This window comes from Parasteatoda tepidariorum, chromosome 10 (assembly GCF_982258835.1).
Source record: "Parasteatoda tepidariorum strain Cologne lab strain chromosome 10, Ptep-v5.0, whole genome shotgun sequence".
In the NCBI taxonomy this organism is placed as follows: Eukaryota; Metazoa; Arthropoda; class Arachnida; order Araneae; family Theridiidae; genus Parasteatoda; species Parasteatoda tepidariorum.
The window spans coordinates 26,869,240-26,881,614 of record NC_141764.1 but is presented as its reverse complement, the minus strand read 5'-3'; the positions used below and the strand labels follow the sequence as shown (position 1 = coordinate 26,881,614).

At 26.8% G+C, this 12,375-nt stretch overlaps 1 protein-coding gene across 2 annotated transcripts in view; it reads left to right on the top strand.

The window, feature by feature from the left end:
- Rep (Rab escort protein) overlaps positions 1-11,207 on the top strand; it is a 30,252-nt gene extending 19,045 nt beyond the window's left edge. For both annotated transcript variants that reach the window (XM_087153630.1, XM_087153631.1), the window contains exons 12-17: positions 875-937; positions 1,098-1,155; positions 2,304-2,400; positions 4,648-4,743; positions 5,630-5,781; positions 6,719-11,207. In XM_087153630.1, coding sequence (XP_087009756.1) covers positions 875-937; positions 1,098-1,155; positions 2,304-2,400; positions 4,648-4,743; positions 5,630-5,781; positions 6,719-6,997 — 745 coding nt within the window. In that variant the 3' untranslated portion in view covers positions 6,998-11,207. The remainder of the gene's footprint in view (positions 1-874; positions 938-1,097; positions 1,156-2,303; positions 2,401-4,647; positions 4,744-5,629; positions 5,782-6,718) is intronic.
- Positions 11,208-12,375: the final 1,168 nt, after the last annotated feature.

Below are 12,375 nucleotides of genomic sequence, written 5' to 3'. Positions count from 1 at the left end.
ACAGTATTAGTAGAATATTTATCCTGAAGATGATGATTAATACCAGTTGAAGAATCTTGGTTTTTTGTGGGAAACAGTGCTTGAAAAAATATGTTGATGAATCATTGTAGGAAATTATTATTGCTCATGTGTCTAATTATTCTGTCTAATCAAATTGGGAAAATAAACAAATATAGTGAAGAATCAAATTATGATAAATAATAATGAAGAAAAAAATGTTTTATTTTAGAAATATATAGAGTTCAAAAATAAAAAGGATTCATCATATTTACTGTACATGTGGGGATCGTAGCTTTCGACCATGTCAACCGTCATCTATGAAAAGGTACCCCGACATAGAGTCGAGTTAACATGCCTTATATACTAGTGGATTGTAATTGTAATTTTTTAGTGGTAGATACGTTACATACATATGAATTATTAAATATAAAAAATTTTGAAAATGGTTCCGGATGGTAGGCTGCCGAGCTAAACCTCACAAGACACTTCCGTCGACCAAGATATCAAAAATGCGTGTGTTAACATAGTTTTTGCTAAGGAAAGTTTAGGAATCCATGTATTGGTTTAATTTATTGTCAAGGCTCTTTTTCTTAGCCTTAAACATTCAAATGTGTTGGTGGAAAATAAAGTGTGAGAAATAATAATGAATTCAAAACATTAGCTTACATAAAACAGATTTCAAATTCTATGCTAATGTGTTAGGCAGATGTAGAGGGATTCTCTAAAAATAGATTTTATTGTGCGCTCCATTCAAGGTAGTGGTATAAAGAGTTTACAGATTTTATTTATTGGAAAAGGATTAAACTAGATAATAATTTGGTTCGTAAATTTTAGGAAATATGTTAATTTAGCATGACAAATTTATATTTTTCAGATATCTTATTATGGAATCAAGTTATGCTGCACAACAGTTCTATTCCACTGATTCATTGCAAAGGTATTTAATTTCACCTGTTATAAATATTGTTTTATTTATAGAATGTGAAATTGTATGCTTCATGTGATGTTCTTCTTTGCATTAAATGTTTTAAAATTGTAGCTGGTATGTTGCTCTAGAATGATACATTGTTTTATTTATTTAAGCCTCTTTCTTTCAGCCTTTCTAGGGCAGTTCTTATAACAGATTCTTCTCTCTGTCCTTCAGAGAAAAAGGAAGTAAGTTTCAGTTCTATTGATTTAAGAAATATTTTTATTTAAACATCACTTCAAGCATTACCATATATAAGCATGAATATTTTTAAAAAAATTGAAATAGTATGTCTTTTCTTTTTGTCTATCAAAACTTATTATAAATAGGGGTTCGCGACCTGCTCACTGGATGTATCTGTATTTGAGTCTAATGTTGTATGTGTGATACTCTTTTAAAAATGTAGTTTGAAAAAAAGAGGAAAATATATGCTTCATGTGAAAAGTTTCATTTATATGTAGGTGGGTACTATTACATTTCTTGAAACAATTACCACTGTTTCTATATTAGTATATCCCTTGGCATTTCCGGCAAAATTAAACTCCTAGTGCACTTTAGCATCCAAATAGAGTCTTGGTGCTGCCATCTAGTGTGGCAGAAACTAGACGTCCAAATTAACATGACCAACGGTATCTCACCCATTGTGGTGGTCCTGAAAGAGTGGATACCACCTCTGGAGAACGCACTAGGTCTGCTCATCGGCGAGACTGATTGTGCAGCTCATTGGAAATAAAAAATATTAGTATATCTGCTACCACAATGCATTTAGTACCTATTACCGTTTCTGGTGTAAATGATAATTTGACAATTTTTTTACTAAAGATGGATATCTTTATTGATCCCAAAAAGGATTACTACCTTCATTTCTCTCATATGTAACAAAATCAAAGATGAGTTTAGAAAATGAAAAAAAAAAAAATTTAAACAAAAATATTGAATAGAATTTAAATGAGTTATTTTGAAAATTTACATACTCAATTATAAATTTTAAAGCAGTTTGAAGATACAACAGGAGTTAAACTAAATTTAATTATGAACTAATGGATATAACCCCAGAAAGACATTGCTTAAATATTCATTTGTGTTAATTGAAAAGACATGGCAATAATAATAATATAAAAATGATATAACAGAGGTATAATTTTTTATAGGAACTTTTTAATGTATATTTTTTTTATTAAATAAGTTTCTAACAAGATATGCTTTTTTTTGTCATGGGAAGGGTATAAGGACTAAACAATTTAATTTAATATATTGAATCAAAACTCAACAATTCCCATTATTAGTAATGTAGTTTTCTTTAAATCAAATCTTTATTATTTATTTTTCTTATTAGAATACATTGTTGAGATTTCCACCCAGAGATGACATGAAGAACCCTGTTACAATTTTGGAGCTCAGTTCAAAGAACTATGTCTGTCCAGAAGATTTATGTATGTATAAATAATTATAGTGTTTTTGTTATGATCGGGGGTGATTGTGCTACGGAAAAATCCGGATTTCCGGAATTTTCGCTAGCAGTGATCCGGAAGTTTCCGGAAATCGAAGGTCCAAACGTTTAGAAAAATCATTGATCACAGAAGTTTCCGGAAATCAAATTTTCAAAGGTGGAACTTAAAAACACAGTTTATTTTATGGGTTTGTAAGGAAGAGCCAGAGAGATACTTTATAAGCTTATATGTATGATTAATATTAATTTTTTATCAGTAAATAGTTGTTATAATCATAAACTCAAGAAAGAAAGACATATTTGTAAATTTTAATTACTTCTCCAGGTCATCATAGGTCTATGTAAATGGTATAGGTATGTGTAAAATTTTAAATATATTTTAAGTAAACTAAGAAATATTGAGAAAAAGGAGAAAAGGAAATTTTCCAGTATTTTGACATGGGCTCACAATCACCCCTGTATGATTATAGTGTATAATTATAGTGTTTTGTTAAATATGAGATTTTTTTTCTGATGTAAATTATTAAAAAAACTGTTTTGCAAAAAAAAAAAAGTTACAATATTTATATTATTTGGAGTAATGTTTTAATTAGTCAAATATTTACTCAAAGTTATAAATGCATTTCTAAAAAATTAAGTAGAGCATTGTATTTTTTTTAACTAATATTGTTGTTCCATTTGTTATTTTATTTTAAAGTAAATATTCCATTGCCTTACATCATTTCACGCTTCTGTGGCAGATAGGGCAATGAGCTTCTTGTAACAGTCTTATCAATCTGAACCTGCTTCTTAAATCGGTCATTAAGTAGCTCACCTGAAAGTGTCTGTCTTGTAAAATCATACCATGAAAGGAAATTTTTGGTTTTCCTTTTATTCTCGTGGTAAAGTGGGTGCTGTTTGCATGAGACCAGGTGGCATCTTTGCAAGACATGATTCAAATGTCTTTTTTTTTCTCCACATCTTTGTTTAAGGGACAGCCATGCTATTTTTGTTGTTTTTAATTATTATTATTTTTTTTTTGGTCCAATATAATTGGAGAATTTTTGGAATGCTTCAATTTTGTCACATACACACTTCAATTTTGTCACAATTTTGCTCACATGCAAACAAAAATAGTAATGATTTTGCTGAAATTTGAATTTTCTGGTTGTTTTGAAAGTTTATAAATCTAAAGACTTTTGTAGCATTTAATAGTGAATAAGGCTTGTGTATATTGCTAAAATATTATTGTATAAACGATTGTTTTTGCATATAATTTACTTATATTTTGTTTTTATTATTAGTGAAAATACATTGCAGTGTTTTTGTGAAGGAGATATTTCTGAAGAATTTAATAATAACACTATTGTAAACTCGAAGCATAATATTATTGTCTACAATGCACAATAATATTGTAGATATCATTTATTGATAAAACTATTTGAATTATAAATGATTTAAACTTAATGAAAAAACCGAAAAGCTCTTCGTATTTTGTTTAAATAACATATTCATACTAATTTTTTTTTTAAAGTTTCGAAAAAAATCAGTAGCTTATCAGTTATGTACTTATTATTGGTATATATTGTAATACCTTAGCTATTTTGAAAGATATTATAACCATTCACAAAACCTTAAAGTTGCCACTTTACCTCTTCTTCCTCTATATTCTTTATTCTCTTTGGTATAATAATTTGTTGTTTGTAAAATTTTTAAGAATTTTCCCTCATAACAAACATGCTTCATAAATATTAATATATTTGTATTCGTCTAAAGATTATGGAAGGTATGCTTAACTATATGCCTGGATTAAACAATTTTTGATTTTAAAACATCAAAAAAAAATTTTTTTGTAATGTAAATCTCTAAAATTAATATTATAAATATGTGATGGCACTATGGTTAAGACATAAAGCTATTAATATGATTGGCCAGAATTTGAACTTTGGTGGTGGCTTGAAGTTCACCCAGATGAAAAGACTCAATGCTGACCACATTGCTATACATAATATTGTGAAGCCTTAATGCAAACCTTGATACAATAATTTGTTGCAGAAGTGCTTTGTGCTTTACATTAAATATTTATATTTATTAACATTTCTTGTGGCAGCTTTTTTAGATTATAGATAATATCAAAGCTGCATAGTATTCTCAGGCTTGGTGCCTACCAGGGAGGATAGTTTTTTTCTTTATTATGCATTGGTCGAACTTCATTCAATATCCTTTAAAATTAAAATTTTATTCATTTCAGATATTGTATACATGTATTGTCGATCATCAAGCCAAACAGCTGAGGAAGATTTGGAACCTATTATCAATTTATTATTCAAAAAGGAAAACAGTGGAGGTAATCATGATTATATTGATGTTTTTAACTATGAAAATGACCATAATGTCACATTAGTTTCCCTATATGTAGAAAACTATTTAGTTGAATCTATTTTTAAAAACTATTTAAAATTCATACAAATGTATTTTAAGATGTAAAGAGAATAAAATAAATCTAGAATAAAATAACTGTTTCAAATTTTTAAAAAAAAGCAGTAGTTAAAAAAATATTTAGTCTAACACAGTTTAATTTAGTATCGGCCTCACTTGGATGTTCCGTAGACAGAAACACTACTAGGACATATGTGTCCTGTTTAAAGAGAGGACATATGTCCAAGCCCCTCCCCCCAATCACCCATAAAGTTAATTTTTTATTTTATTTTGACAGAATATTGTTATTTTTAACTTATTTGATCTATTAAATTCGTAATTTGTCTTTTTATCAGAAAAGAAAAAATAGGTCCTGAGAAGTTTAATTTTCTTTAAATTTTGAACAAGCTTTATTCTTTCTCCCTATTTGTTATTATTGTTTATTTAGTTTTAAAAAATTAATTTAGCAAAATTATAAATTTATTTTAGTATCGAAATAGTATTGTAATATTTATTTTTGAAACTTACAATGATTTTTTGCTGTACAAACTTATGATGAGAGTAGTTTTTTTATGTATTGGGAATGTTAAATCATGCAGTGTAATTTTAGACAAAGCCAAATGATACCATATTAAGAAATTGATCATGATTAAAATGGTCCGTTGCTTTATAAATTAAATATTATTAGTGTATTTTCTTAATAATGCCTCCTATTAGTTAAAGATAAATAACTTAAGTTATAAAATAAAATCAATTTTTAAAATATTAGTTCTATCTTTTGTAATCAGATTATATTTTATACCTTTATTTGTTAGATTCTCAAGAAAGCAAGCCTAATTTATTGTGGAGTGTTTTCTTCAATCAACGGGATACGTCAACCATAAATCTGAATTCTCACACACCTGAAGGTGTTTTTCTGACGTCCTCCCCAGACATAGAACTGGATTATGAACATGCTGTTAAAGAGGTGAGTAGCTGACAAACCATAATAAGCTAAATTCAATTTCTTTGGAGGGATGTTACTTTATTTAAATTATTGCTTTTCCCAACTGCAGATACTTATATAAATACCCTTGATATAATTGTATGCTAACTATTAAAACTCAAAAGATTACACTATTATTCATGTAGCTAAGATAAATAATATAGCTAGTGTATTTTTGTAACAGATTCTTTAAGATATTGATTGCATCTGTCTCATTAGAAGAAAGTTTATGGAAACAAGCAAATTTCAACATGTTTGCTTGTTAAAGGAGAATTTTAAACTTTTTCAATAAAGAATTAAATTTTCACTGAGACTTGACACTTTTCTTACTGACAACTTCAAAAAGCAATTTTCATATGATATGAAAATATCCTTTTAAAATTAGAACTTAGAAAATCAGAACTTAATCAGTATGAAACAGTTTTTTTTAATATCCTTGATAAAATTAGAACTTAGAAAATCAGAACTTAATCAGTATGAAACAGTTTTTTTTAAAAATATTTCTTGTGTATCTGCTATTGTGTCATATTTCTCTTTCCCTCTTAGATCAATGAACAGGGAAAATTCCTCTCTCATTCTTTTAAATACATATCTAATACCCAGTTGATTATAGAACTTCTGTTCGAGTGGTTATAATCAATCACAATTTGTTTAAATATCTGAAAAAAATTAAATTTCTGTTAAAAAATGTTTATGTAATTTTAACTGCTAAATCCTTTACTCTATAACTGTGTTCTTACATCTGAAATCTAGTTAAATTAGGGTTAGCAATAAATGAGCTTGACAGTTTATAAAATAAAATTATAAAAATTCTTGTTAGACTAAAAAATTTGAATGCAGTCACTATATAACTTTTTATAATGATTTTCATTTTAATGTATCCTGCACATACATGATACGCTGATGAATCTTCTTCTAGGCTCAAACCATTTTTGAAACTATGTATCCAGGAGAAGAGTTTTTACCAAGGGCTCCTGATCCTGAGGATATTCTAATTGAGAGTCATAATAATCCTGGTGATGAGGAGAATGTTGGGAAGATTGAAAACGATGTCAGCGAAAGTGAAGAAAATAAAGAAAACCACGAGGAAGGTGATGAAAACAAAGAAAATGATGATTGCGCAGAGAATAAAGAGAATGATTATAGTGCACAAAGTGAAAATCAGTTGAACCGTGAAACTGGTGAACATAATAACTAGATTTTTTATAAGTTCTATATACTATTTAAGAATGCGGTGTGATCTTTCTAATATTCATACATGCTTTACTTGCATATGTGGGCCTTAATGATGCAATAGTAGAAAATATGCTTTAAATGAAGAAAAAAAATAAGATTTCAGTATGTGTAAATAAATTCATGCAATATTGTACTATCTTTGAAATTAATTAGAATGTATTGAAAAATAATTTTGTAAAAATTAAAGTTAACGTAATTTTAGTTAAATGTTTTGAACCATTTCTGCCATGACATTTACTGTAAGTGCAACTTATATGTATAGTCTTTTTGTTTTTAATATTCTTATAAAATTTTATTTATTTTAATGTAAGAGCATGGTTTTTTTTATTTGAAATGTATTGAAAACTATTATTCTTTTTCTCATTATGGCAGAAAAAGTGGTGATGTATCTAATTTATTTAAATTTTTTCATAATGCAATCTTTGCATTATAAGCTTGTGCATATTGTATATTTTTTTACATGATCACATTTTTGTAATTTGCATTGATTTTTATTTAATTCATAATAATTATTTATTAAAATTTTTTAATCGTATAAATGTTCTATTTTTTTGTATAATAATAAAGTATAAAATATGACATATCTTGAAAACTTTTTAATAAAAATGCTTTAAATCAATATCATTCAAAAAAAAAAAAAATTCCAATGGCACCTTATTTTGAATAATATTAATTCGTGTTGTATATTTTATTTTACCATATCTTTTGTGATTTTTTATATATTTCTTATTTAAAATTGTAAGATTTTATTTTTAAAACTAAATATATTTATTTATTGGGGCAATCGAAAGACAAATTAACTGCTTAAGCTTTTTTTCTTCTATTAAATAAAATTTATGTATCTAATAAATATTTTTTTCTAATTTATAGGGGTAATCAAATGACTTCTCGATCCATTCCATTTTTTGTGTTTTGACATTAGTTAAATTAGGATTTCATTAATACATCTTTTAGAGAAGCTAATGAGTAATAATATTATTTTAAACTAACTTAATACTGTAAATATCTCTTTTTTTTAAAAAATTTTCACACAATATTGATAATATAAATTAGTACAAAAAATCAAGTTTTGTTATTAGATAAATAAGGAAAACAAAATCTGATATTTTATACAGTACCGCTCAAAAGTATCAGTACACCTAGAAACTTATAAAAAAATGGCATAATTCAAAGTGTCATAACTTCTTTAAAAATGATCAAAAATGTTTCTGCTTTAGGTCATTTTAAAGCTTAAAATCTCTACTTTTATGTACTCTAATAGTTTTTAAATAATATATTTTGCAACTATGTACAATTACACTCTAAACGATCATAGAAAATTGTATTAATTTTTTGTGAAGTTTGACGCGATGTACGGGCACAAAGGGGTTAGATATTGTTAATTTTTATTATACCATTGAAAAATTTGGACTTTTAGCTTTCATTTAAAGAAAAAAAATTCCAAAAAAACATGTTTTTTGACGAAGTTATTGTCAAATAAAAAAAAAAGGTTTTTTCAGAATTTAATGATTTTTCAGCAATTATAATGAATTCCGCACAGGAACTATTTAGGTTCGTCCTCCTACCTTCGGTCTTCGATCCATTAACCAGCATAAATCATATGTGGAAAGTCTTTCAAGAGCAGTGGCGCAAAATAGACAAGATAACATTAAAAAAGCTGATTGATCGGATGCCTCGAGTGTGCGCTGCAGTTATAAAAGCGCGGGGAGAATATTTTGAAGAAAGCAAAATATGATGTAAAATATTTTTTCATTATTACATTTTTGTTTTCAAATTTTTTCTGAGAAAAATACGAAAAAATAAATTTCAAAATATTAAATTGTAAACGTTGATTCTTATTTCATTATTATATTTTCCAAAAAAAAAAGTTAAAATTGTTATAATAAATTATGAAATAATATTATCGAGAAAAATTAAATTTTAATTTATTTTAATTAAAAATTTTCATATCATATTATAATTACACTAAAAATCATTATAATTGCTAAAAAATCATTAAATTCTGAAAAAAAAAAACTTTTTTTTATTTGACAATAACTTCGTCAAAAAACATGTTTTTCTGGAATTTTTTTTTTTTAAATGAAAGCTAAAAGTCCAAATTTTTCAATGGTATAATAAAAAATAACAATATCTAACCCCTTTGTGCCCATACATCGCGTCAAACTTCACAAAAATTAATACAATTTTCTATGATTGTTTAGAGTGTAATTGAACATAGTTGCGAAATATATTAATTAAAAACAATTACAGTACATAAAAGTAGAGACTTTAAGCTTCAAAATGAGCTAAAGAAGAAGCATTTTTGATCATTTTTAAAGAAGTTATGACACTTTGAATTTTGCCATTTTTTTTATAAGTTTCTAGGTGTACTGATACTTTTGAGTGGTACTGTAAGTACTTACATTTGGTGTGATTTATTACAATAATAAACTTGCTTCTTCTTATTTGCTATTTTAACCCCACTCAATTTGACTTTATTTTTAGTATTTTCATTTAATGTGACATTGGTGGAATATTAGAAGAAAAGGGGGGCATTCAAATATTATGTAAACATTCTTGTGACCATTTGAGACTCCTCCTCCCCCATTGTTAGCAAATGTGAACAATTGGGTGCGTTTGTAATATTTGAACAATCCCAATGCACCTAAATCTAAAATCAAATAAGTTTTCGATTACAATTTTTTTTTGCTATTTAACTATTATCTTTGTAAAATAAATGAGTATCTTTTAAAACAAAAGTTAATATTAGATAATATTTTGTTTAAACAGACTGAAATTATTAACTCCTTATTAAGTATTCATTGTATTAATTATTCATTTTAACATAAATTGTCGTGCAGGAAAGTGGGTATAAGTAGTTCTGAAAGGACTTGCGTCGCAGTTGTGAGCACTTTCTGCTTTAATGCATTACTTCTCACGCAGTATTGGTAATTATAATTTACATAATTCCCCTTTACATTCGTTTAAAAAGCGTTTCAAGAAGCGATGAGGGAATTAATAAATAAATTAATTATAATTTTCTTTCTATTAACTTTTACTTACTTACTCTTTTTATGTTATATCCACTTGAGAGATTAAATTTTTAGTTATAAGTTTTCAAATTATTTCTAGTTTAATTTTTCCTCCGAAATTACAGTGTATACAGAATTATAAACATTTTTTTCATTAAATCTTAAGTACACATGACAGTGATTTTCTTTAGCTTGCAATTTATTTTTCAACTTTAAAAAGAGCAGTTCAGTCAGTGTCTTGCCCAAGATAGCCATGCATTATTCTATTTTTAAATAATGTTAAATAAGTAATATTTTGGGTTTAAGTATCAGGTTATGAATTATTGTTTGTGTGTTTACTATATAGTGACCTAATGTTATAGTGTCCATTTTAATTTGTATTGTATTGAGCATGACTGTAGTCACATTTAAAAGGTGGACTAAAAGAAAACAACTGAGTTATATTTAAATGAAAGGAGAGGGGTATTTACAAAAGCAACCTTTATTATTATTCTCCAACATTTTGATTAAGTTTTTCTTCTTAATTCATATAGTTAACTTTTTATAATATTCATATACTTATTTTTTAATCAGGCTCGGACCAGTTTTGGTTCGGGAAAAAATTATTTCCGGTTTTATAAAAAGGTTGCTATAAAAATTCATTTCTTGCCTTACATTCATCTATTATGGGATTTGATTTTAAAGATTATTTAATGTATTAGAAAAATCAAAACTTTGAGTTTCAAAAAATTTAATAACATTCTTTATGCACTTTATTTCCATTAATTAGAATATTATATTAGAACGAAAATATATTTTCAAGTCTTTTAGAACGTTAGAAAAATAGACAAGTTTAATGTTTTTCTCTTTCTTAAATTACATTATTTTTTAGTTTAAAAAACAAGTGCATAAAAATAAACATAATTATTGGTTTAATATTAAAACAAGTTTTCCTCCCGAGAACCTGTTAAAGGACAGGTTTTAAATGTGATACAGAACAGTGAATATTCTACTAAAGAGGCTACAATGAATGTTTCTCAATATGTGATTTAATATAATTGCATTCAATTTGACTTTATAATTGTTAGTGCTACCTTTATTGCTACCTTTATAGTGATACTTAACAATTGTAAATTTGTATATTTTTGTATTCATTAATAAAAATAAATTTTGTTTCTTGAATCGGAATCTATTCTAAATAATACAGAATAATCTTTGAAAGCTGAATGTTTGGTAAATGGTAGGAGCTTGTTCATGTAAGGTGTGTCCAAAAAGTTCAGTGACTGGATGGATATCTCAAAAATAAAAGTGTTAAAAATGTGATCATGTGCATGGAGAGACAGCAAAAGTTGCAAGAAACTAAAGTTATTGAACAAATTAGTCTATGAATCAGTCTGATGAGGTATGTATGAAAATTCTCATGAAATTGTGATGGTGCAGGATACAAGGATTAAGTTCTGTAGCTAATTGGGTGAACGGTCTCATAAACGACGGCAATTATGTTGCTCCAAATGTCTGAAACAGGCTCTTTGAGCAGAAACTGCTTTTACAAGTTGTTTAAAGTTTCCAAGAAGGAAAATAAACCATGTTTGGTTTAATACTCAGCAAATGTGATGGCTATAAAAACAAGAAGGCACAATTTTTAACCTATAGTATTACTATAATCTTGAACCAACTAAATCACAGAATCCCCTTCCTCAATAGAAATGTTTTGTTAAAATATTTTTGACATTAAGTTATGAAATGGAGTTAGTTTAGCCTATTACCAAAAATCTAATTTGATTTTTTAAACTATTTTTTTAGTGAGAAAGAGAATGAAATTTTCAAACTTTTACCTACTTTAAAGAATAAGACATGGACTTTTTACTTAAAAATAGTGGAATTTTTAAATCTTGTATTTATAACTACAAATAAACTCAATGAAAATTGATCACAATAACTAACGCACAAGTGAAAAGAGCTATGTTGGCTTCGCTTCTGCACAGATGAAAAAAGCTATCTAGTCTTAGCCTTTTTATGCACAGGGGAAAAAAACTATCTCGTGTTGGTCTCTCTTCGGCACAGGAGAAAAAAATCTATACACTATTGGCCTCTCTTCTGCAGAGTTGAAAACAGCTATCTAATGTTGGTCTCTTTTTTCTCAACCTTTAACTAATTTTTAATGGCAGATGGTTGCACAAATCATAGGTTGGAAAATATCTTTTATAAGTATGAAGTAATCTATCGACAATTGAAAATTAATAAAGAGTGAAATAAAAATTAATAAAGTGTTTAAAAAAAAGAACCAGCATGAAGTTCAACAGCTTATATCACAAATATATTTGCAGAACTTAGTTTAGTAGCTCAAGTT